At 47.4% G+C, this 27,503-nt stretch overlaps 1 protein-coding gene across 1 annotated transcript; it reads right to left on the bottom strand.

Moving 5' to 3' along the window:
- Window positions 1-841: 841 nt before the first annotated feature.
- LOC307074923 (tenascin-like) lies at window positions 842-23,671 on the bottom strand (the record flags this gene model as incomplete). The annotated part of the gene is made up of 26 exons (XM_079735331.1): window positions 842-952; window positions 1,195-1,358; window positions 1,566-1,727; window positions 2,105-2,201; window positions 2,896-3,047; window positions 3,292-3,424; window positions 3,656-3,786; window positions 4,095-4,238; window positions 4,709-4,828; window positions 4,956-5,099; window positions 5,610-5,732; window positions 6,133-6,405; window positions 7,313-7,615; window positions 7,821-8,093; window positions 8,468-8,740; window positions 8,963-9,235; window positions 11,915-12,193; window positions 14,625-14,888; window positions 15,516-15,605; window positions 15,698-15,883; window positions 16,416-16,685; window positions 18,254-18,407; window positions 19,165-19,280; window positions 19,681-19,944; window positions 20,534-21,850; window positions 23,167-23,671. The coding sequence occupies 26 exons, from the start codon at window positions 23,669-23,671 to the stop codon at window positions 842-844; spliced, it is 6,321 nt and encodes a 2,106-aa protein (XP_079591457.1).
- Between the last annotated feature and the right edge of the window lie 3,832 nt (window positions 23,672-27,503).

Genomic DNA, 27,503 nt, shown 5'->3' on the forward strand with positions numbered 1-27,503 from the left:
AATAGGAAGCGTACGGTCTGGTAGTGCGTGGCATGAACCCAGCCAGGGTTAGGGATTTGATTCCCACTGGGACCACCCATGCTAAGAATTTCTCCACTCATTATTATTATATAAATGCGTCCACCAAGTGGTATTATGACATTTACAATGTTATTCTAAAATGTTCCGCTAACACAGTGATGTGGTACAGTTCATACTCACTAAACCCTTTCCTGTTGACCCTTTCAGATGTGTCATCGTACAGTGTGAATATATATTATTTTTAGGTAAAAGTTGCTCTTGTCTGTCTTTCAATATTTGGCAGTTTGCGGGAATCTTTCTCATGGAATTCAATTTGTCAACATAAAAAACAGTCATGAACAATATTACAGTGTCTAATCAGGTCTTTACATTCTCTAATCTATCGCACATTATCAACACAATGTATTTGTTATCTGGGGGTTCTTATTTACCAATAGAATAGTCAAGCACAATTCCTACAGCAATTAAGCATCACATACAGCACATGATTCTCTTATATTTACCTATATTAATGTAATTTTACGTTGAAGAGGTTCAAATAAAAATGACTTGACTTCAATCTCAATTAATGGTAGGTAAGGCAATTTATTATAGAAGCATTTTGTGTCGTATTCCTGAAAAAATCTTGGCAACTTGACAGCAATCGGTTTAAAGCTAGTCACATGTTTTTTGGCCGTGGCTTTGAAGGGAGGCCTTAGGGAGGGGGGGGGATTATTATGGTTGACAAATAGAGTTAATTCTGCCCTGTATCCCCAAATTGCCTACCCTACCTTTAACAACGGTATTTTTGGGTTTTGGGGTGGGGTTTGGGTTCAGAAATCTATGATCTTTTACGCCTGGTTTCAAAATTACTAAAGTTGACCGGTCTCATCTTCATCTCTGCAAACTGAATGGAGTGCTCGTGTCCTTTCCAATGGAACCAGTTGATCCCCTGTTGAAACAACGTGGAGCGTAACATCATCCAAACATCATCCAAACACACACTCATTGCTTTGAGCCCCATCCCCCCTACACATGTTGTAATGTTACATTTTTTATTTGTACTGACACAAACAATCTGTTGATAAAATCACCTCAAAAAAAATCTCTAGGCTAAAGACTCCTCCAAAAATTGTTTTCCCTTTTCTTGGAAAAGATAGACATTTCTAGTGTGTATTTATTTTCTATACATACCTTACTATGACTTTTGTCGCCGTATTTCCCCATTAGGTTGACACGATGACAGTTTTTGTACCAAAAGGCCCCCTTATAGGACAAAGCACAGTTGGTAACGGCAGAGTCGTTATCGTTGTCGAAGGTCGAGAAGGGGCGCCCATGGTGGTAGGTAAGGGAATCACCTGGTGAAGGCAACACATTGGATTATTAAATGTACTGTAGATTGAGCCCATGATGAGTTAAACCCAAAAACAGATCCCTAACTATTACAATTTAAATGGGAAAAACAAAGACTTAAAGATATTTCAATATATTATAACATGCTTGTCAACTAGGACGATTATGATGATGACCATGGGGACTCTTATTTTGTAAAACGATTCACCCACCAGCAGTTCCGCTATAAGCGCCTAAGTAGATCCTGTAGCGGTTCCGCGGATCTGCGATGGTGAACTTGTCGTACTGTGCATAGGCAGTCTCCGCGCCGTCTGCCAGGTCCACGCGTAGCTCGTAGTGGGCCGAGTTGGTCATCTTATGAAGATTGGCCAGACCTGCGGGGATATCACCATCAGCATGACGTCATCGAGAGAGAGGGAGACAGAGAGAGAGAGATACAGAGCCAGAGAGAGGGACAGGGAGACACAGAGCCAGAGAGAGAGAGAAAGAGACAGAGAGTTAGAGAGAGAGATACAGAGCCAGAGAGAAACAGACAGAGAGAGAGAGCCGCAGCGAGAGACAGAGCCACAGAGAGAGATACAGAGAGACACAGAGAGAAAGAAAAGAGTTGTACAATTTTGTAAATGTTTAAATTGTTAATTGTTCAAACTGAATTGCAAAGTTAATGTTGTTTTCCTTGATATTAAATCTCTTTTAATTGAACTGAGGTAAGGAAGAGGAAGGCTAATATTATTAATAGACCAAACTTTACCAAGCCAGAACTCCTCCTCCATGTTCCCGAAGCCAGCCGTGTAGTTCCTCCAGTTCCTGAAGAACTCCAGCTTCCCGTTCTGGCGTCTGAGGAAGACCTGTTGGAAGATCGCCATGGTCACTCTCAGCCTCCTGCTCAGTGTTACGGTGAAGGCCCCAGTATACCTCAAACTAAAACTAAAGGATGTTCGCACAGACAAAATGGCCGGTTGCAACCAGCACAATGCGCCACATTGGGCTTCCATCGCCTTAGACTGCGCAGCTGAAATAATCCAACATTTCCCACATGCCCAAAAACACACACATTTTATTTGCCTCATATTGCCATCCCTTATATCAATAGAGGAAGCAGTACTGTTTACGAGACAGACACACAGACAGGCAATCAGGTAGTCGGGCAGGCTACAGGATACATATGTTTAAGAAAGAAAGGCAACTAAACGCAAGATGTCTTGCAGCAAACAGATGGACTGACAGACAGGCAGACAAAGACAGATAAAGAAACAGACAGATCAAGAGACATACAGGCAGACAGAGAGAGACGTACAGATCATCAGACAGTTAGGCAGACAGGGAGAGACAGACAGATAGACAGGCACACTGGGAGAGACAGATGGAGAGACAGACAGACAGACAGACAGGGAAGGACATAGAAAGGCAGACAGGGAGAGAAAGTCAGGCAGACAGAGAGAGACAGGGAGAAACAGACAAGCAGACAGGGAGAGACACACAGGCAGGGAGAAACAGACAGACAGAGACCGACAGACAGACAGCCAGGTGTATCCTCCTCACCAGCCAGCCCCCCTGGTCCGTGGTCATGTCGCAGTAGGCCTGTGTGGGCTGGTTCTCGTCGCCCCCCAGGTAGACGGTGTGCAGGCCTGAGGACTCCTCTCCGTTCAACAGCACCTGGGCGCAGTCTTGGGGGCGGCGGTACAGATTGCCTACTGGGGGAGACACAAGGCACACTGTCTGGGGCCGCACTCCAACATGCCTCAACACATATCTCAACCCTTAAAAAGTGTGTGAATATGTATTTTTGTTAGATTGATGAGAAGAAAATAGAAGAATTAGACAAGTGTGTGTGTGTGTTACTGATGGCGAAGGTGAAGCTGAGAGGCGGGTTGTGTGTGTGTGTGTGTGTGTGTGTGTGTGTGTGTGTGTGTGTGTGTGTGTGTGTGTGTGTGTTACTGGTGGTGAACGTGGTGCTGAGCGGGGGGCTGTGTCGGCCAGCAGCGACGGCCTGCAGGGTGACGCTGTAGTCTGTTGAGCCAATCAGGTCGCTCAAGGTGTAGGAACTGGCAGTTGGGCTCAACATCACTTCCTGTAGCACGTTGGGACACACACACAAGCATACACACACACACACACAAACACATCCACACCACAGACACACGCACACACACACACACACACACACACTCACACACATACACACATACACACACACACATACGCACACACACACAAACACACAATGACATACACGCAGAGTGCAGTACATCGAGGTACATATCTTTAATTAGTAGATCTTTAGGGCTAGGTGGGCCCGTACCTGGACGCTTCCGTCTCCAGCAGAGAAGCTGAGTGTGTATCCACTGAGGGCCGAGCGGGGAGGCCTCCAGCTGAGAGTGGCCCCGTCCTTCTGGATGTTGCTGGCCGTCAGGTCCCGGGGGGAGTCCAGGTCTGCAGGGGACAACAACCAAACAAAGTGTTACGCCAACTAGTGGTGGCGCTCCAACGCTCAGCGAGTAACGCATTGGATTTCCCATCAAACGTTTTCAGATAAAATCACCATAGATTCATTCTGAAATGCATTTTAGATCGGGGAAGTCCTAATAATGTATTATCTACTGCTAAGAATATCTACTGTGGTGTTGATAAAGGTACAAGAGTGTGTTTCAGGGGCGAAAATCCATTGGTTCCAATGTGTCCCATAGAGTTGGCAGCGCGTGCGTTCCAGTTCTAGCAGGTATGGGTTGGATCCTACGTGCCTGTAGTGAAGTCCACGGTGGCCGCGCCACTCTTCTGGCCGTCCTTCAAGGCATACACCTCCACCGTGTATTCAGTGGCCGGGACCAGAGAGCCCATCTCAAACTCCACCGTGTTCCCCGAAACGTGCTCCACCACTGGAGCTGCTGCAGCACGGGAAGGGGGGAAGAGGGTATGAAGCGTTCCACTGGTCAGCGAGCGACGTGTTGACTTTCCCATCAACAGTTTTTACAGAAAAAAAATCAACAGATTCTTTCTGTTGTCTCCCGTATGGTCACTCAAAAGGACAAGGAGACAATTTTCATTCGCCCATTCATACACACATTAATTCATACACATGAAGTTCACACACCGACAGCCATGTCAGCCATGCAAGGCGACAGCCGGCTGATCGGGAGCAGTTAGGTTCAGGTGTCTTGCTCAGGGACCCCTCGACACTTGGTCAGGAGTATCTGGGACTCGAACCAGCAACCTGGCGGTTAACCACTCTACCCTCAACTGCCATTAAAACAAACCTGGCTGAATGGTCACATTCTTCTAAAAACTCTAGAGGAGTTTTTAGACTCCTCTAGAGTACTAAAAACTCTAGAGGGGATTGTAGAGGGGAAGCCCTCACCTGAGTCTGAGCTGTACGTGATGACATAGCCGTCCACGGTGGCCGCGCTGGGCGCCCACAGCAGCAGGGCCGAGGTCTCCGTGATGTTCAGCACGCCCAGGGCCTGGGGCCCGTCCAGTGCTGCAGGGGAAGCAGATGCGCAGAGGACCAATCACAATGAGGGGGGCATCATGGGCGGAGCTCTGCAGAGACAGCTAGAGACCACCACATTGAGGGGAGTAGGAGGAGAGAGGGGGGGCGGGCGTACCGGTGGTGACGGTGTCGGTGGAGGGGTTGCTTTCGTCCAGGCCCCTGACCGCGATGACAGTCACCTGGTAGGTCTTCCCAGGAACCAGGCCGGGCAGGAGGGCCTGGGTCTCAGCCCCGTCCACAGTCACACTCATGGGCTTTCCTAGTGGCAGGGGGGGGGTAGTGTCACAGTCAGTCACTTTGTATTGAGCACTAAACGACTAGTACAATTGAGAAGATGTGGTATCAAAGGGTTAGCGTGTTGCGGTCACTGGATGCCTGGACTCTCCTTATTGTTAACCGGCTAGCACCCCATCGCCCTTTTAAAATGTTTTGCCTGTATATATGTATGCATGTATGTCAGTCAATTATGGCACCCGTTGCACTCCTGTTCATCCGTTGAAGGAGGGATCCCCCACTCTGAGTTCCTCCTCAACATTTCTTCGTTGCTAATAAATGCCTTGCCCTCTTGGGGGCTAGGGTCAGGGGGGGTGCCATAAATGTATGGCCTAATATAATCCCTTTGAGACTGCACCACTGAATAAGGGCTATACAGACAAAATTGAATTGAATTGAATTCAAGTCAAATTGAGAGACACACATGAATCCATTCTTCCCCTACTCCTAATAGACATAGACCTATATTCACACATTGCAGTCTGAGGACGTGTACCTTGTTGGAGCGGCACATAGACGACCCGGTAGCTGTCCACCTTGGAGCGTGGCACCGCCCACTGTACCACGGCCGAGCGGTCACTCACATCGGAGAACCTAAGGCCGCTGGGGGAACCGAGGCCTAGGGGCCACACAGGCAGAGGGGCACAGACCAGAGAGGGGTTCAAACGAGAGAACGGACCAACACAACTAGCGAGAAAGAAACCACAGTTCCGTTCATTTTCATTTCTGAAAAAAAGCGAAAAAAATACCAAAACGTTTTCCATAAAAATAAAAAAGGCAGGGGCATGTTGTCAATGTCAAATGTGGCTCAAGACCATGTGTGGTTAAACAGACACATAGAAGAAACCACTATACAAACCTGTGTTATGTTCAGGGATTTGAAGTAGTCAGTCTGCACACACACTCTCTCACACACACACACACTCTCACACACCCACACCAACACACACACACACACTTTCACACACACTCCCTTTAGTTAAGAGGCGAGGCTTCCCGTGCTGAGCCTCCTCATGTACCTGTCTGAGCGACCCCCAGGATGGGTTGCGAGCGCTGCTCAAGGGTCACCCCGTATAGCTCGATGTTGTACTCGGTGCCGCTCATGAGACCCGTGAACACGGCGGTGCGCTCCTCGCCGCGGGCGTCGCGCACGTGCATCTTGGACACCTTCTTGGCGTCCCTCATCCTGATGACGAAGCGGTCGAACAGGTCGTCGGCGGCTGTCCACGACAGACGGAAGCCGTCGGCCATTACGTCCGACACAAACAGGTGCTCTATCTCGGGCTCGGCCTCTGGGCGGGGACACAACCCAAGAAATGCTCTCCGTATGTTTGGCTCCGGTGTTCGGGGGCAGGGCCGGAGTGGCCCTCGTGCACGAGCGGTTCACCGAGCAAGACTGACGGACGGACAAACGGACGAGGAGGCCGAAGAGGAAATGAGGGAAGACTGGAGTAGAAGGTTTTTTCAGGTGTTTTTGTCTCCTGAGAACCCAGATCTGGACTTAAAGTGTGGATCACGACTTGCTGTCCACCATGCATTCATGGCACGAATGAAAGAAGAGAAAGTCAGAAACATTCCGCTAAGAAACACAAGAGCTTCTTCGTTGGATGGTTTATTGCAGTCAGGGAAATTCCACATTCACGGCCCCAAACGTAGACTTCCAGGCCCCCATGCACAAACCAACCAGTCCCTTGGTTCACTCGGCACATTTGAGACATAACGGATCAGAGTTCAAGTCAACGGACATGCTTTGTTCATTCAACTGTGTTTTCCTTCCTCCTGTTCAAGCCAATCATTCCATCATCATCGTCATCATATCCACCAAAACAGGCGATATGAATCATGCTGTTTGCCGATATGTAATACATTTGAATCCTCAGTCGAAAAAGCAGGGGAAAACACACAAAATATGACAACATATCCAATATGTACATTCATATTTTGAAGAGAAACCTGAAGTGAGAGATCAATCATCAGGTTTTCTCTGACATTTCTCAACAGAGTTAGAGAAGAGGTTAGTAGTTAGATTTCATCAGTCTAAAAGAGGTAAGAATCCGAATGAGAGTGTGAATGTATCCTAAATACGTGTGTGATGGATGTGCTTCAAACGCTTGCATCGGTCATAAGCACAAGGTCACCTTCAGTAAGGTGTGGGACCCATAACAAGTATTGATCGGCGCCCCCTACTGTAACTAGTACCTGTCACAGCCACTGTGGTCAGTGGGCGGGAGAGCAGGCCTGAGCTAGATACCCCCGTCAGCCTGACCTCATAGCCGATGCCTGTGATCAGCCCCCACAGGTCCAGGTGCGTCTGGTTTCCCGGGACAGTGAACTCATGCGGCTTCAACAGCCAGCCCGAGTCTGTCACAACTACTTGAAAGTGCTTGAAGGTGCCACCAGGGGGCGCCCCCTCCTGCTTTGTCTGCTTGGTCTCCCAGGACAGACGGAAGCCATATGGGGTAATGTTTGTAACGGTCAAGTTTTCCACTCTGGGCAAAGTAGCTGGAGGAGTTTGGTTAGATTACGAAAGATGAGCAACAAGGAATACAATGTTGAGGGGAATACTTTCAGAAAGTACACTGCGTGCAATGACTGCAAACAAAAGTAATGTACTACAATTCACTTCATATGAAGGGCTCTATAACCCTGCTGCCTTGAGAACAGGCATTTAGAGAGACATGAATGTACGAGGAGAAAGACGCAGTACCTGTGATGGCATGGGCAAACACAGAGGGGCTGCGGCGCCCATGAGAGATACCGTACAGCTCTATATCATAGTCTGTGGCGTCCAGCAGCTCAGACACTGTCACGTTGCCCCCCGGGCTGGGCACCTTGAACTCCAGCGTATCAAACAGCTGCAGGGAGTCACTGACGCGGACCACAAAGACATCGAAGTGGCCCGAGACAGTGCTCCAGGACATGGTGAGGCTATCTGGGCTCACCGACGCAGTGGTTAGAGTTCCCAACTGTGGGGCATCCTCTGAACAAAAGAGAATACCAGGGTCTTGAGTGGTGCTGGAGATGGACTGCAGGAGGGTGTCCTTAAGCTAGCAAGAGTTGGGAGTTTGATTACAGAATATTGTGGATGTTGTTATAATCAGGGGTGTGTCCATAGGGGTCCACTGGCCACCTTATTGGCCACGCCTAGTAAATCAGGCATATAAATACAATCAAAAGTATGTGATGTCTAGGCCTTCAGTTTGGCACTACATTGCGGTGGGTTGTTAACACACCCTCACGCTGTTATTCTGTGCTGGTCCTGGCCCCCCCGTTATGAATGAGCCCGGAAACCCCCCTGGTTATAACCGTCATGCGTGTGTGAGGTGCACAGTGGGAAGCACATGCGGTGAATACCTGTGGTGGCTACGGCGAACAACGGCTGTGAGTTCTGGCCGCTGCTACTGGCGTACAGTTTAATGTCGTACTGAGTGGCGGCCTTGAGGCCGGTCATGACTGTGGCGCGCGCGTCTCCAGACAGTGTGCGGCCCATGGCCCGCGAGGGCGCGGCCGACTCTCGGACCTCTACGATAAAGTTATGGAAAGCCTTCTCTCCCGTCTGCCAGGACAGAGAGAAGCGGTCTGAGGTAATGTTTGAAACCACGAGCCTGGACAAGTCAGGCTCCGCAGCTACAAGAGGAGAGAAGATAACAGGTGTGTGTGTTGACGTCAAAGGTAGTGTGCGTGTGTTGAATGTATGATTAATGGAAATAAGGACGTTTCATTTCACTTTTCAATTGTCAACTTTAAATATATTTCAATAGTTAACTTTTTAATTTAGTCCAAAATGAAATTATGGCCCTGAATGCTCTTCTTAAAGGGCCGACATTGCTGTAGGAAGAGGAAAGGTACCTGTAGAGGCGACAGAACTGACAGCATTGGTTCGAGATCCCTTGGAGACCCCATAGAGGTAGGCTACATAGTCAGTGCTAGGCCGCAGTCCAGTGACATCGTACGACCAGACGTCACCTGATATGTTATGTTCCCGCGGCTCCGTCAGCCAATCAGAGTCTATTATCTCCAGAACATAACCGTCAACGTGTCCTTGCGTACCGTTCCACGACATTGAGAAACCTTCTGACGTTAAGTTAGACACATACAGATTGCCAACCACCGCTTGGCTCACTAAAAAAAAGAAAGCGCTGTTAGATTCACATGAGAACATTATGTGGACCACTTTAGGCCTCTGATCCGAGGGGAGGGATGCCGTGTCACTGAAATGATAACAATCTTATTTCGCTAAGAATCCTTTCAGCCTGAATGACCTACGTACTCTGGAGAGGGACTCTATTTATCGGCCTGTGATCGACCTTGTCTTACATGTCCATGCTAACGTCTTTGCGGTAGAGACTTTTTCATATTTGAGTGTTGGGAAAGCTTTTTGTTTGTGTATTTTACAGAAGAGATGTCGGTAGCTTCCGAGACAGAGGTCAGTAATTGTGGTTTTTGCTTTCTATAACTATATACATGACAGGACCTCCTGTTGAAACAGATCCTGTAAGAATGAAGAGTGCCAAAGTAGGCCTAATTTTTTTTGTCTGGAAGATGAAATTCTTTAAAAGATTATTTGGAACAGGATGAAATATCAGAAGACTTGCTTTAACTCTTCAAACAATCAGCATGATTAGATATAATTCACTCACTCCTATTTCCAATTCTCAATATTCTGGGTAGCTCAATTAAAATATTTAATATATTTTAATCCGTTTTTATAAATGAATTGCAAGTTATAAAAGGGAATCACCTCGATAAATAACATATGGACGTAAAGGCCCATACAGAATGTATCCCTTCTACTGGAGATACCTAGCCTTGTGAGACCATCCAGATATTTTGGGTTTGGTAATCCATCTGGCCTTGCTCATCAGATGAACTACCTAAGTGACAGTCTTGCTCTCTTCACTCAAAAAAATTACAAAAGAAAAGCCTTCCTCGCAGATTTATCTTAATCATTTTACATCTCTGTTCGGTGTTCTTCGTAAACAACTATTTGGAAAGAAGCTTAACCTTCCTGCCCCACTTCCTGTTTGACAGGAACTTAAAATCCCCCCCCGAGCGCTGATCGGTCCTTCATTTGAACATTTTTGGAAGAGGGTTTCAACAGGCTCAAGGCCAGACTGAGACAGAACGTAATCCTACTGGATCAGGATGGGCTCAAAAGGCTAGGGGAGTCCCCTCCAACCAGTTTGTTGCATTGCTGTATAGAGTGTGTTGTTTGAGCTATATTCCTTTGTTCTTCTGCATTTGTATTCACTATTATTTTCGTTTGTAACCAAAGCAACTGAAAGGGATTTTCTTTCCGATAGCTGCTCAAACTGGTACGGCTAAGGCATGTCCCTCAAGGATGCTACTGGTCGCTTGTTAACATTTGGTTTCATGTCCTAATACCATAACCAATAGCTAATTATACCCCGTAACTGCCAAAAACAGTCATAGGGCTGAGGGTGAGTAGGACTGCCTACTTCTCTATACAGTCATGCACAAAAACTGTTATGGTCCCCTTAAAAGTGTTGTTCAACAGAGTGAAAGCATGGGCTAAAGAAAAGAAATTGTTTGATAAGTGAAGGTGGGTTAGATTTGTAAATATAGCTGTTGACCGATGATGAGGATAAAAAGCATTGCTTCATGCCAGGCCAAATGCAGTGTTTTTTCATGCAACGCAGCAAAAAAGCTCAAAGTTTCAGCAGTATCGAAGTTAGATAGAGAACATGAAATAAAGAGTTTCAACTTCAGAACAGTGCTATAATGACATACATGTTGAAACATGCAGACAAACATGCAGCAGGAAATAGGTGTCTTTTTAGGCTGTAAACAGCTGGTTGTATAACTGTTGTGGAAGACACAACCAAAGAAATATGTTCATAAACTTGCTCACTCACAAACTGATGAAATCAGTTACAAGCTGGTCGGGGCAATCATTTAAAACAAGTTAATGATTCCCCGAATGACATGTTGATATCATGAACCTCAGCTTTGGGTATTTAAAAACAATAAGTGAAACGAATGAGAAGTAATTTCCCCAGGAGTCAGGAGCACTTATTTTCGGGAGCTAGCGACTAGCAGCATATTGTCTCTCATGTTTCAAAGATTACACGTTGAATTAGGTTTTAATGGAAGGAAATGAGAAAAACCAAGCGAGCAGACTGTAATACAGTGTCAAAAGGTTCTGGAGGTGAGGTCACTCTCTGTTGTAATCACTGTAGCACCCTCAACCTGGACATCCACGTCAAGACACGATGCAAGGAGCTCCATTCAGGGAGGGGGGCTTCATGCACTCGGGGGCCATAACGCGGGAACGGGGGAGCAATACAGGGGGAGGGTGGTCGTTGGAAGGGCCCTGGCTCGGCTCAGCCATGGGGGACCGGTATTGCACCATCACCCCATCACCCACCCACCATCACCCAGCCTACCCTCTCCCGGCCACAAACTCAAGCACACAGCTTGGATGGTAACGACGGGACACAAGCAAGTCAGTTAGGGTGGCAGATGTTGATGACCAAATACAGATGTTGATGACAAAATGCAGTTATGTTTTTGTTTGACTTTGGTTTGTTTGTTTCATGCAATGCTATTTGTTGGATGGCAACGCAAAATGGGAGACGCAAATTATGTTTTTTAGCATCTCTTTTTGTTTGAATGTGTAGTAGTAGTGATAGTAGTAATAGTAGTAGTAGTAGTAGCAGCAGTAGTAGTTCACAAGAGGGTATGAACCGAAATGTAGGGATCAACGGATGGGAAGTCAGCAGGAAGTAGAAGAGATGAGGAGGAGGAATAGGAAGGCGTCGGCTCTGGAGACCTGGGTACCTGTGGTGGCCTTCGTGTACACCGGCTCCAGGAAGCGGTCCGGGAGCATGGCATACAGGCCCACCATGTAGCCAGTGTCCGGGGCCAGCCCCGACACCAGCAGGCTGAAGGCCTCCCCGGACAGAGTGAGGTTCTGGCTCTCGGCCGGGTTCTCCAGGTTTGTTAGTTCAAGGACAAAGCCCTCAAAGTCCTGGTGCGCTGGGGGGCTCCAGGACACATTGAAGCTGTCCCATGTGGTGTCAGAGACGGTGAGGGTGAGCACCCTAGGGCTGATCTCCTCTGCAGAGATGACACGCATCCACCATGGAGGGGTCAGAAAATACAAAATGGATTATGGATATGAATCAATAGTAATAGTAGTAGACGCTAGGGAGATGCAATAGTAGACGCTAGGGAGATGCATATGAACACATGAATGCCACGTTAAAATGCAGGCTGGATTATGCGTTCCTCCACTCTATTATTGTGCTTCAAGTACCTGTATCAACAAACATTTTCAGAGGTTGCGACCGCACGCCTTCCACCAGGCCGTACAATGTAATCTCATAACGGGTCGAGGGAGATAGGCCCTCTATCTCAGCGCCTCCCTCACTTCCTGCTACCATGGTGGTATGCAGAGGTGCCCCCTCCAATGGGGAGCTCAGCTTCACCAGAAAGTGATCAAAGGTCTGGTCTGGGGCCGACCAGCTGACCCCCACACTAGTGGAGGACACGTTGGTCAGCATGAACGCCCCAAATGGCTCCGTGAGGGGACCCTCGATCCCCACAACGGGGGGGGAACCAAGAGTGTGTGAGACCACTGTGGTGGGGACAGGTGCTGTTTCTGAAAAAGATTGTGGTCTTGTTGAGGTTGCTGTTGTTGTTGTTGTTGCTGTTGTTGTTGTTGATGCTGTTGTTGTTGTTGTTGTTGTTGTTGTTGTGGTTAGGACGTCTGTGACATTCATAATTAAGCCTGGAGAGGTGGGCTCGGGTGCTATGGAGAATAAAAGTATGTTCAAGAAGTGTTAAAGAGTTTGACACATTATTATCGTCATATCGTGAAAATAACAAAACATTGGACAACTTCGCACCGGTGACGTGGCACACAACGTTTCAATAGGTGACCCTCCAAGGTGCGTTGTGGATGTCGCTGGCCCCCGTAGACCACGCGTACATCGCCAAACGCCGGACGTTTGCGATCAAACAAGCTCGCAAACGCATGAATATACATTTACTGCAATTGCATTAATAACATCCGTGTGAATGTTTAACGCTTGAAGATTTCAGAAGGCCTCCAGGTTGGAAGTCCTCAGATCTTCGAATGGAGGTAGAAGCCATGCACAGCCATTCCCTTTATCGACTTGTCCTTTTGAACGAATATATCAGGACTAATATATTGTTCCTTTTGAATAAGCACATTGTAAAATGTGATTATTAAAGTTAATGCTGAATGTAATTATTTAACATGCACTGTTTAGGCACGGAGAATGCTTGATAGAAAATGTACATGTGTTCTCTTATTTGGTATGCAATAGTCGGCTCCATTGAAAACATGCAAAGATTGTTGAAGGATGCAGTTGTCTTGTTTTATGATCCTTATTATGCCGTATGAACTGTTGGGCAGGTCTTCAAAACCAAAACAGCAAGACAACAAGACAAGCTTTGCATTCCCAGAAGAGGGGACTCATCACTATGATATGGATACGGTCTTGGGTCAACATGCGTGCCAAAGGAAACAGTATACCTGTGACGGCGACAGCCTCAAGAAGCAGGGACCCTTTACTACCAGTAATCCCTTGAAGTGTGATTCGATATTCTGTGGAGGCGTTCAGGCCTCGGATTCTAGAGCGGGTGGAATCTCCGCTGAGGACAACCTCCATGACCGCCAGCGTTTGGAGCGGGCCTCTGCCCTCTACCACGAGGCTGTCATAGACCGCCGGAGGTTTGAGCTCCCACGAGAGATCGAATCCATCGGACGTGTGCGCTGATACGTTGAGGCCTGCGAGCTCGTCCGCGGGCCCCATCCCCGAGAGCTGGGAGTCGAGGGGCGTGTCTAGGTGTGCGAAGCTAATGATATTGTCGTCCAGCCCTGACTGAGGTTTGAGCTCGGGAACATCGGAGTGAGCTGAATAAAACGTGTAAGAGGCTACAGGAGAAACACAAGAGAGCACACAAGGTATAGCACACACGGAGAACACATGAGAGTGTGTAGATCATCACTCGGTTTGGTCTGCACCTCAAAATAAAGGAATAAATATATATTATTATATCATTAATGTGTGTCTATTAGGGCTGTACTCGTGTACAATGATTCTAATCTTTCTGGAATGGAAAGATTATTGTTATGTATTCACACTTAGATGTTCGAGCACAATAAAATATTTTTTTTAAGTGAGAGGCCTTAAGCTATTTTTTTTTTAAGGTTAAAGGTTGTATCAGAGATGTTGGGTGACATCACTTCTGTTGGTATTTGGAGCGAGATCAAAAACAAACAGGGCCACCCTTCCGTGTTTCGTGCATCCAGTAAAAACTATCATGAACGCAGCGCAAAACTCTGAAGGAGAGGAAAGTTCAGATGAATGTGATCGGCATAGAATCGCTGATGCAACCTTTAACACACATATAAACTGCCAAATATGGTTTAACCTGAAATCTAGGAAAACAACAACAAAATGTTTCAAAATGAAAGCCCCCTCATGCCTCAAGACGAGCTGTTCAATGGACCACCCACCTGTGGAGGCAGACAGGCTCACTGGGGAGCTTTTCTTGGGGCCCCGCTCCGCGGTCAGGGCCACGCTGTACAGCGTGTCCGGGGTCAGGTCATCGAGGGCAAGGCTGGTGGCCGTGGGAGGCAACCTCACCTCCTGCGAGGGGCCGTCTCTGGAGGCGTACGCCAGTGTGTAGCCGTTGAGCTTAGCCTTGGGCTTCTTCCAGCGCAGCACCAGAGAGGTCTCCGTCAAATCCACCACCTCCAGGTCTTTGGGAGGATCCAGATCTGAGAGAGTAGGAGGGGATGTAGATCAGTAGGATTCTTGTGTTATCATTTTATAACTGTTAATCTCATCAGGGTTATTGTTTATATTTGCTTTATTTATTTGTTTATGTGTAGTTCCACTAGCTGCCTTTAGGGTTTGGAAAGGTCTGTTTCAGAAGTCCTAGCACCATTCTCAGTCAATGGGAAAATTAGTATCTGATTCTCGAAGTACCAAGCCAATCAATGTGTCTCTGTGCAGGACCACAGTGGCTAGTTCATTTCCATATTATTTGTTTTTATGAGGTCCCGTTTGACCATTGAAATTTCAGAAAAAAGTTATTAAGGGATGAATATTAAGAGATTTAGCCATAGACTTGTGTCCCGTCTGGTATGAATAAAGAACATCTTGTCTTATCCAATGTGAAATCAATCACATAACGTTTAAAATACACAACAAAGGCAACACTTAAACAGAGGCTGAAACTTCATGAACGATTGTCGTTAAAATGTCTCATCAAGTCTGCTGTAGACTATAAACCACTCGTACTCTATGCTGTTGCCCAGATTGCTCTAATATCATTTCCCCATGTGTCCGTTCCCACCGCGGTCTGAGGAGGATTTATATGATGATGGCAGTCAGTCTCTCACCAGTGGCTGCATTTGTAGTCGCAGGCAAACTCTCCCGCTCATCTTTAACAGCGGTGACTCCGATCCCGTACTCTGTGCCTGGTCTTAGCCCTGTCGTGCACAACACAGGAAAGGAAAAAACATGATTGAGTCAAGTACAAAGTATTCATGTGTATTTAGCATTTAGTGCATTATCCTCTTACCGGTAATGGTAGCCTTTGTAGTTTCTCCCGCGGCGCTTGGAAACAGCTCCTCACGAGGAGAACCCCCGGAGAAGGGGGTGTATTTCACTCTGTAGCCGCCCACGTCCGCCTCACTGTTGCTCCACTCCAGGCTGATGCTGTCATCTGTCTGGGACAGGGTATTCAGGGTCCTGGGACTATCCAGATCTAGGGGGGCGCGGGAGGAGAATCCAAGGATGTCTTTGATATTCAAAAGGCAGACTTTAATATTGTATGTTTGGGAAATTGCTGTGATTGGTACTTTGCGACTATTACACCCCAATGTGCAGTGTTTGTTGGGATGCAATGAATCAATTAAACTTCTGAGGTCTGGAGAGTCTCTTCCAAAGCATTGCTTTTGGCTAGTGGCGATGACCAGACAAACAGCTACAAGTAGGCATACTTGAGAAGTTAGGCCTCTCCTTGCTAGGGTGAACACATGCAGTTGCATGCATGAGTTATTATTGGCTGATAGGGTGACCCGATACCTGCTGATTAAGCGTTTATATGACACACCGTCAAACAGTCCTCCACTTGGTGAAACAAAACTGAAGGGGAGTTAACTGGGGAGAGCCCTGCACCTTCAGATTTACCAATTTTAAAGGCGGAGCACAGAGGTTTGGTTCTCCTTCTGCGTCTGTATCTGTCATGGCAAACCCGTGAGTCTCTTTGGGTAAAGAGCCTCTCCTGAAGGCCTTACCGGTGGTGAAGGTCCTGCTGATGGGGTCGCTGGCCACGCCCCGCCTCCTGGAGGTCAGGGAGATCTGGTACTCGGTGTCAGGCCTCAGGTCCCCCGCGATGTACTGGGTGTCCATGTTGGTGAGGTCGACACTGGTCTGGTCCGAGGGGTCGGAGGTTGGCGCGTAGGTCACCGTGATGCTGTTGACCTCGGTCAGAGGCTGGGACCAGGAGAACAGCGCAGAGGAGTCGGTTACGTCCTTTACCTGGACCTGCTGAGGGCCCGTGATCTCTGGGACGCACAAAGTAAGAGAGGCAACATCAATGAAGGAAGGGTGTTTTGGAACGCTGTTCAAACATAAAGCTAAGGCAGGCAATTAGGAGAAACTAGCCAGGGTTGGCCTGATCTTGATAGTATAGAACCACAAAGATCCCTCCCCTTCCTCAGACCTCCTTCCAAAGCCGCTGCCCCACAACCTTGGACCAGCTCGGTAGCTTTATCTGTAGGTCCGCCTAGCCTTGGGCAGGACTGCGGCCGTGCACACTGAGAGAACAGGCAGAGGGGGTGCCCATAGCCTGGTAGGTATGAGTAGGCCATCCAATCATTGAATGTGGGCCGAATGAAATGATTGGACAGGCTTATTATTCTTACATTAATGCATGCTTCATTTTTGTTTTGAGATGAGAAATCCTCCAGCTTTGGTTGAGGGATACGGTTAAACCTCCACTGCTGCCACCACCCCTACGTATACAAACCCCCCAAAAAATATCCCGGGCATAACTCTCCCCCTGTTGTGGTATATTTCTGCTGGGTCGTGCTGCGTCTCAGCCTGTGTAAATAGATGACCTCAGACGATGGAACGGGGAGGAGTGGAGGGGGTCGGTGGCGCGGGGATCGGTAAATCCAAATGTGTTTTCCATGCAGCCTGGCATTCCACCGCTGCTGTGCATATAAACTGAAGCACTGCACTGCGAGGCACGCAGCGACACAATCGAGGTGGAAGATTTAACAAGGGCTTAGACAGACTCGGATTCCAGACTATAAATGAGTTCTAATAAGGCTACCTGTAGAGATTATACGTGTTCACGCCCAGAATAAAAAGATTTCTTTTTGTCTCCAATTAGCTGCATTAATGGCAACACGGGGTACTCAGAGTTGGGGATCATAACACACAGGCCAGAACCAAATTGCCTACAGAAAATAGAAGTTCAGAGTAGAGCTGCTGCTCCTCTGCTTAGAAAGGAGTCAGTTGGTCAGGTGGTTTATCTGGTAAGGATGTCCACTTGGCGCCTCCCTAGGGAAGCACGTCCAGTGGGGAGGCGACCTCTGGGAAGACTCAGGACTACGTGGAGAGATTATATCTCAACACTGGCCTGGGAACGCCTCGGGATCCCCCTGTCATAGCTGGGCAATGTAGCCTGGGTGGGGGAAGATAGAGAAGGACTCCCTGCTAGAGCTGCTGCCCCCGCGACCCGATCCCGAATGAAGATGAGGATGAGGAGGGGGAATAGCATGTTTCCTTGAACTCTGATGATGATTATCATGGTCGTTTAGTGATTTAGTACAATACAATTGTTATATATTGTACCTTTAGGTAGTAGAACTAGTCTTACATGTATAAATATAAATATATTATGTTATAATTTTATTAAATACATTGCATAAAGTGTATATAGTAGTTTAATAATTTAATAGCAGTAAGAGAAATTCTTTGGAAACAGTATTTAAACACAAACAAAAGACTGTTTACCACCGTGAAGGTATAATGGTGATGAGATGATGCAGAAGAACGGCCGCCCTTTCATTTCAACCGCCCGACCCACCCAGGGTGCATGCACGGAGGCATAATGAGGACTCACTGGTGCTGAAGGTCCTGGTGGTCTGAGGGCCCTTTGTGTTGTTCTTGATGGCTCGGAGAGAGACCTCGTACTCCTGTCCTGGACCAAGCCCTGATTGCGCGAAGTTGTTTTGTGTTGACGGCAGGATATTCACTATCTTTCCATTCTCTTCTTTCTGTAAAGATCCACAGCTTTTGAGAGTTGCTGATTGACAATAAACGTATATAGTGAGGTTAAGCCTGTTATTTTTTAGGTATATATTTATGACTGAGTCAAGAGTCTTTCAAAAACAAATGTCATCGTTTTGAGGTTCAATTTTCTGCACCAATCTCGACCGTCATAGATAAACTCTTGATAAAGCACTTGATAAATACCACACATTATTCTTGCTTACACCTTTTTTGGAGAAAGGGGAAGTAAATTATTGACTCAATTATCCCGGTGGTTTGTGCAGCGGCGATTCCCTGTTGTCCAACAGACCTACCGTGCTGTGGATATTGACCGACCGTGTTGGTAAATATATATATATGTTGTGATATATAGACCTACTGTGTTGTGATATATAGACCTAAAGTATTGGTCATTATATAGACCTACCGTGTTGTGATGTATAGACCTACCGTGTTGTGGATGTAGACTACTGTGTTGTGATATATAGACCTACCGTGTTTTGGATTCAGACCTACCGTGTTGTGATAGATAGACCTACCTTGTTGTGGATGCAGACCTACCGTGTTTTGGATTCAGACCTACCGTGTTGTGATAGTTAGACCTACCTTGTTGTGATATATATACCCACAGTGTTGTAAGATAGACCTACCATGTTGTGAGATATAGACCTACCGTGTTGTTGATATAGATCTGACGTGCTGTGGATTGAGATCTACAATACTGTGATGTATAGACCTACCGTGCTGTGGATGCAGACCTACCATGTTGCGGATGTTGAGCTCCCATCCATCAAAGGTGATCTCCAGCGGGTCCCACTCCACCTTCACGGAAGACTCCCTCACCGACTTGAACCTCAAGCCCGCCGGCTGGGGAAGACCTGACAGGTAAAGGCGTGACATCGCATGAAAATAACACACACACATACATGACGTCATGAAAGTCTACATACATTATACTTTATCATTCTATGAACTTATCATCTCATCTAGTCTACTCCACTCTTCTTTGGTCTAATTGTATCTAAAATAAATAATAAACTAATCTAATCCACTATATTTATATATACTTGTTTGTTATACATTTGATCAAATCAAATATCTACATAGAGACTCATGCAGAATAATTGAATTTGATGATATTTCATTGGCCCTTTGGTCCATAAATCAACCGATACATTAATATATATTAGTGTGTCATACATTTGATCATGTTAGTATTTAAAGCCGACTACTCTAGGAGCTATAAGTCCATGGGTCAGTAGTTGAGAGGTGACCTACTGGTGGCCACCCAGGCGCTCACGGGCACGCTCTTCATGTTGTTGAGGAGGGCGTAAACGTTGATCAGGTACTCCACCCCGGGCTCCAGCCCCTCTACCCGAGCGGTGCTGTCGTCCCCGGGCACGCTGAACTCCTGGTGCAGGCCACCCGGGCCCGTGGGCACGTAGGTGACCATGTACTGGGTCACCAGCTTCTCGTTGTTCCAGGTCAGGTCCACCGTGTGGGTGGTCACGTTGCTCACCAAGAGGTCCGTCGGCGGGGAAACTAGAGAGGAGAGATAATGAAGAGGCATACATAGGTAACCCTCTGATCTACCGTATGGGGCACAATAAACATACTTACAAACAACTGTATATATATATATATATATATATATATATATATATATATATATATATATATACATATATATATATACAGTATACATATATATATATATGTATATATATATATATTGTACAATTGTACTAAATAACTGCCTGTTTACAATTCCCAAATATGTGGTGTTCCGTAAGTTTCATATTCAACCCACACTGAGCGAGTCAATAAAACTCCCTCAAGCTCACTTGGTCTAATTTTTGCTTATTTAATACATTTGGTATCAACAATAATGTATAATTCCATTTGATAATGTAATTTAACTTCAATTGGATTTAAAATAGAATTAAGAAAATGTGATTAATTGTAAGTTAACTCCCCAATACTTTGCGATTAATTGCGATAATTTATTTGAATCATTTGACAGCCCTAGAATACATCTTATATTTTATTCAACATATCGCAACATAAATTCTTCTAGTCTGCTTTTCATAAATCCATCCGTCAATCAGAAGACCTCAGCCTGAGACCTCACCTTGCTTGCAGTCCGCTCCGATGTAGCCCTCTTCACACTGGCACCGGCCCTCCACGCACCGCCCCGTGTCCCGGCAGTCCCCGGGGCAGCTCAGCTCCCCGCAGCCGGGCCCCTCGTAGCCCGCGTCGCACGAGCACCTGCCGTCCAGGCACCGCCCGTGGCCGCCGCAGTTGTTAGGACACGTGACCACGGAGCAGTCGTCCCCGGAGAAGCCCTCCTGGCAGACGCACGCCCCGTCCAGGCAGAAGCCCCGCACCAGGCAGGCGTTGGGGCACGCCTTCTGCCCGCAGTCCTCGCCGGCGAAGCCCTCGTCGCACACGCAGCGCCCGGCCACACAGCGCCCGCGGCCGTAGCAGTCGTTGGGGCAGCTCAGCGCGCTGCAGTCCTCGCCCACGTACCCTGGGTCGCACACGCAGTGGCCCGCCACGCACTCCCCGCGCCCGTAGCAGTTCCCCGGGCACGTCCGCACGCCGCAATCCTCGCCGGCGAACCCTGGGTCGCACACACACTGGCCATTGACGCAGCGGCCGCGGTGCCGGCACGCGTTGGGGCAGGACAGCTCTGAGCAGTCGTCGCCTTGGAATCCGGCGTCGCAGCTGCACTTTCCATTGACGCAACGGCCGCGGCGGTTGCAGTCGTTGGGGCACGCCGCCTCGCCGCAGTCGTCGCCCTGGAACCCGGCGTCGCAGATGCACATGCCAATAAAGCAGGTGCCGACCCCGCTGCAGTCGCCGGGGCAGGTGAGCACCGAGCAGTCCTTGCCGCCGTAGCCTGCGCTGCACACGCACCGGCCGTCTGCGCCGCAGAAGCCGTTGCCGTGGCAGCCCTGGGGGCAGAGGCGGTGGCCGCAATCGGCGCCGGCGTAGCCCTCGTCACAGTAGCAGGTGCCGTTGACGCAGCGGCCGCGGTCGTAGCAGTCGCTGGGGCAGGTGAGCTCCGAGCAGTCCAGGCCGCCCCAGGGCTCCTCGCACACGCAGTCCCCGTCCTCGCAGCGGCCCCGCCCCAGGCAGCCGTTCGGACAGGCGGTCTGGAAGCAGTCGTCGCCGTGGAAACCCGGGTTGCAGACGCAGCGCCCGTCCACACACGCGCCGCTCTCGCCGCAGTCCCGGGGGCAGGCCCGCCGCCGGCAGTCGTCCCCGGAGAAGCCCGGGAAGCAGTGGCAGCGGCCGTCCAGGCAGCGACCCTGGGCGTGGCAGGCATTGGGGCAGGAGGCCTCGCTGCAGTTGGCTCCGGACCAGCCCGGCTCGCACACGCAGCCGCAGCTCTCCGTGCTGTAGTTACCGTGGCTGCCGCAGTATGGCTTGGTGCCCACCTCGCCTGCACAGGCAAACAACACCAGAGGAAACCTTAGGAAGCATTTGGTTTGGGCTGGGATCATCTCACTCATCTAACACTCAGATCTGGCTGAACGGGGCCTTTCACTTCCTTTGATTTCATATTTGTCCCGACCAATCATGTTGCTGGAAGCGGTGATCTGTAAGCATGTTATTGGCGAAAACAAACTGTAGAAAGGTTTCTGTAAAGATTTCAAATCAACACTGTGTAGATTGGCCACTGTAGACATGCCACGTCCCATACTGAAAGCTACATCCAGTCAAATTAATTTTCTTATTTAGAAAATCTCTGTAACTAAGCAGGATGCAAGGCGTAACTCCGCCGCTTTCAGTTTTTGGTTTCCTGCCCAGGCTCTGTGCCGTCTCCTCACAGAAGTTCTGCTGTAACACAGTAGGAATGCTGGATCAGACGTTCTGCTATAGCACAGTCGGACTGCTGGATAAGAAGCTCTGATATAACGTAGTAGGACTGCTGGACAAGTAGTTCTGCTATAACCTAGTAGGACTATAGGTCTGAGATTAAGTTTTAGATGATCATCACCTTCCCAACTATGTCTTGAGAAGTATCTTGTTTATAAAACAACATTGTAAAATGTTGCTGTATTCATCTAAAGCGCCAGCTACATGTCCATCACAATACAATCCATTAAGAAGGACACACAGCATAACTACATGGCCAGTAAATGAATGCTATTGAAGAGCTACAAGCGAAACTCTAACCCAGAAACCAGGGACTGCCTCAGGACACTAACCTACTTCGGTCCACAAGATGCAACCATCATCTATCACGGTCACTTATTCATCAAATTCATTCATTCGTTCATTCATGAGTGCATCCATTCACTAGGGTGGTTGCACGAAGGCCATACCAAGTACAGGCTTCTCACCGTAACAAACTCTTATAAAATGTTTTAAATGAATACTAATGGCTTGTAATGCCTGTTGGGCCAATAAACCAAAAAACAACTAGAGGAGAAAGTGTGAAGGAACATGAGGCCACACACACTGAAGAAATGTTCTCCTACAAATGAGGGCAATTTACTAAAAGTCTGGGAGGCAAAATGGGCCTTAAACATCTTAAGCGTTAAAACCCATCCATTAAACATGATGTCCCTGACTGAGTATCCACCTGAAACTGAAACTATATCTTTCAAGTAAACCTCATTGGAATCACGAAAACGTCAACAGATATTTCATTCAATTAAACTTCTCCTCCAAATGAAGGATTTATTTGTATTCAGAAACGTACTGTTTAAGCCGATTGACCAAGCATTACAAACCAACAGGCGCGGTGCGTACCTGTGACCTGCGCGGTGCAGCAGCCCGCATCGCCGCCGCCACACTGGTGTCGCAGCGTGGACACCTCCGCCTCCAGCATCTCCAGACGGCTCAGCAGCGCCTTCAGCTCCGGGAGGCCGCCCGCATCGGCGTCGGCGCAGCCGCACGCCTGCCGTGGCACGTTGATGCGGTGGGTGAATACGATCTGGTTCTCCTGGTCCAGGGTGTGCTCGGTGGTGCTCAGCCCGGGGGAGGCGGGGCCGTCTGCAGACTCCAGGGGTTCCAGCTCGGAGCTGCCCGGGGAGTCCAGGTCCACAGAGCACACGGAGCTGGCGGGTACGTTGATGTTGTACACGTGGTTGAAGACCACGGGCTGACCCGAGTTAGGGAGGGTGAGGTTGTCGCGCACAGTGGGCGCCAGGGACTCCCGCCGATGCCTGATGGTCCGCTGGACCAGCCCGGCGCCGGCCATGCTCAGCAGAGCGGTCAGGAGGAGGACGCTGAGGCCCAGGCTGTTTGGACCCATGCTGGAAGAAGTCACTGGGAACGGGTAGTTGGAAGACTACGAACCCGTCCTGGTTAATGTTGGAGGACCTTTGAATCAAACAGAAAAGACATCATCGGTCAAACTACCGATATGGTTGGCCTACATATAGTAGCCGACGGTAAACGTTGTCCTTTGTACCGATAAGCAATACAATATAACTCTGAACTCTGTTTGACATACAGCTAAATTCAAGTACAGATATTTTAATGGTGATAATAGCTTCAAAAAAATTTAATAAAATGTATTACTTATACATAATGTATAATAGTTAATGGTGAATGTCATCAAATGTCCACAAAGGGCCTTATTGGACTTCTATTTTCCAACAACATACCATGCTGTCACTCTGCTATACATCATACGTCCTAGACATGCTTTATAGGATCTGCTTTTCATTAGGTTCTCTACGGGACATACTGACACCATTCTAAATCATCGCACAGTATGGAGATAGAATGTAAGCACTAAGACCCCGACTCAGAGCGCTTACGACTGCATGCATAGTCATGTGAGCACTCTGAGAGGAAAGCACAAGACAAGGGCAAAACGTAATTTAAAAAAAAAAAAATGTCAAAGATACAAAATCAATGTCAGAGTTAAATTTATTGTGCATCACATATTGCTGTGTTTCTTTTGTGATGTGGTGAATTCCTGTATAAACGCTTTATTGTCTCCTGAGTGGTCGTTCCCTCAGGCTCAGATTACCGCATAACCCAGAGACTGGAACTCTATCATTTGTGGTAGAAAGCAAGGATGAATCAGAACCTTTTCCTCAGCGTGGGAGAGCAGGAAAAATAAGGGAACTTTTGAATATCCTCTGAATGGACTTAGCATGGCTGCTCAGCAATCCCTACAATAGAAATGCATACCTAGGGTCGTAATATTCGTATTGAACAGCGTCCAACCTTCTATGGGTATGATAATGACCTATTTCGCATCCTTCCAGTCCTGTCCCTCACTACCATTGGCTACTGATTACAAAGACCTCCAGGGTCAAAGCCATTAAGCCACAACAACTTAGTTGCCTCCCTTTTTCTAAGGTCCAAGGGCCGGACCAGTTCTACATCTTGTCCTGCTCTATGGAAGCGAAATGATAAAGCGGAGCTCATGTTTCACGGGTTTGTCCCATATGATGTGCGCTATAGAAGGCCAAGGTTGGAGATGTAAGAAACTGAGGGAAACAAAGCCTTCCAATGTGTTTAGGGTGTTCCTATAGATCAGAAGCCTATTTGCAACTCAAGAAGGATAATTTATAGTCTTGAGGTTTACCCATCAGGGTGGACCCAAAAATTCATGGGCAGGTTTTAAATTCAACAATAGGACAAAATTCAAGAATATTAATCTTGTTTAATTGTCTTTGACATTTACAGACGTTACACCAGCGTACTCAAATACGATCCGGAGGCTGCTGGTCTCCCGTCTGAAGCATGTATTGGGGAGGTAAACCCGGGGTTGACCGAGGACATCGCCATGGGACTTGAAGAGACAATTTGGACAGGGGATCGAAATACACAAAATGGGATCCTTAATTTATAATCCAGAATTGCCTGAACTGTATTATTTTCCCTCATAGCTGGCAGGGAAGAGGGAACTTTCCCACCTGGAAAAGACTAACTGGGAATGTTGGCCATGGACGAAAGACATCTGTTTAGTTGAGTAGCAGAAGGAGAAAGAGGTGGGCGTGATGTGTCCAGACCAGACCGGCATTATGCTTTCTAACACTAGAGCAAATGAATGGGGGAACTTTGCATACCCTATTTGGCCATCACCATTGGACCTTGGGTAATTTCTGCTGACACAGATACATTCCCACTGTTCAAGTGAATTAAGTGTGAAGATATTCCAACAGTGGAATTGCTGCACTTCCTAGCAGAGTCATAAAGTTTGTAAGTAAGATTGCGTCCAATCACCCATCATGTAAGATTCAGATTTATCGTAAAGTTCCCACAAATTACTTTTGCTCAAATGTGCATTCTATAAAATTACTTCAATACAGTGATGAATTTTTCATATATTTGAGCCCAAAAAATAATATAACGTAGTTATGACACAAGCCTTCGCTTGTGTTAAAAGGACAAGTATTTTGTGCAATTACATTGCTCTATTGTCAACTATGCCGCCATCTTCCATGTTGTTCCCTCGCCAGCGTGACATTACTCAGACTCTTTGGTAAGTCCCGCCCCGACGAAGCCTAAGAACCAGCCAAATCTTTCAAGCTCATGTTTCATTTACTCTGCAAATTAGTTCTGCTGAGGTCTCCCCTCCCGTACAAAAAGATTTCTGACTGGTATGAGATAGACCGACCAATCACAGCCGCTTATCCAATAAGAGGCGAGATAAGCACGAGAACGGGGCAGAGGAGCAATGTAGAGGGACAACAAAAGATGGCTGCTGCTGGTGTTGAACGGTCGGTTGATTCCACTATCAAGGCAAAATTAAACAACTGGATGGTATGTTTTCACTAAAAGAAGAACAAACGACTGAACTTAAAGCTTTTGGTGAGAAGGAAGGTCTTTTTTTTCGTCGGTCAGAGACAATCATCCGTCTCATTGTTATGATTGTTTGAGGGCCTATCCAAATGCGTCCAGAGGTATTTTTGTCTGCGCCCGCTGGTAACGCCCCATGGAAATCGAAAACTAATGAAGAGGTTCCAGATATGACAGTTTTTCAATACATTTTCATGGGGATGCTAGACTAATGAAAGATGTTCGAAAAATGTCATCTGACTTCTCGGCTTAGGACTTTAATGCCCCTTTCCACTGACAGTACCAGCTCAACTCGCCTCGACTTAGCCCACCTTTCCTTGTGTTTTGATCACCATGCATCAGCGCGCAAGAACATGCTGTGGACCGGGTAACAGGTGGAGACGCTCCTGTGTGTAGCCCTGTCTGTTTATGTTTCGCGTGGATAAGTACGTTGCTGCAGTTTTGCGCATGTCTGCTATGACGACCCGCCCCTGTTGAAGAGGTACTTTATTCTAGATGGAAACACAACGTGCCTGGAACCAAACCAACTCATGCCATGCTAAGTCGTGGCGAGTAGTGTCGCTGGTACTGTCAGTGGAAAAGAGGCATAAGTGACCTTCATGTCTGTAAAGTGACTTAGACTTAGCAGTCTATCGGAAAATAATTTCTGTCCCAGTCAGTTATTTTTTCATGCAATTCAAGGCAGTGCTTTCACAAGCTTTACACACAATCACACAAACACACACATAACTAGTAACTAGTATATTCTGTGAAGCAATATATACAATATATTTCATGTGAACAATACAACTGCAGAAATGTCTGCTGTGCCTCTTCTACAACTGTGTCTGGGCCTCACAGCGGTCTGTCTGAGACTCCCGCCTCACAGCCTGACAGGGACAATCAATCATCAACTCATCTGTCCGGTCTCAGTTTTCTCTCTGTCTCCATCCTGGTGCATTTTTTGTTATCAATGGCAAAGGAAAGAAGGCAGCACTTCACGCACCTGGACCAGCTGGAAGCAATCAGGAGCAGTGGAGACAGAATCCATACGGCAAGACTCCTGGTGGGAGCAGTTACCGGATAGAATAGAACGGGCAACAGCTCATTGAGAGCTTTAACGTTTTCCTCATGTTTTACGTCAGCAACGAAAATGAGGTCTCCCGCTACGAATAATTAAGAGTGAGTCAGACAGTAGATGCTACAAAACTGTTGTAGAAATCATTTATTCACAACGCATTGTAAGTAGTTCATATAGATCACCCTATATATTCTTTACGAAAGTAAAGATCAATGGAATTTAATATATGGCCGGTAAACCCCTATGGGACTGTAACTACCCCCCC

The sequence above is a fragment of the Pollachius pollachius genome, assembly GCF_949987615.1.
Source record: "Pollachius pollachius genome assembly, chromosome: 4".
Taxonomy (NCBI): domain Eukaryota; kingdom Metazoa; phylum Chordata; class Actinopteri; order Gadiformes; family Gadidae; genus Pollachius; species Pollachius pollachius.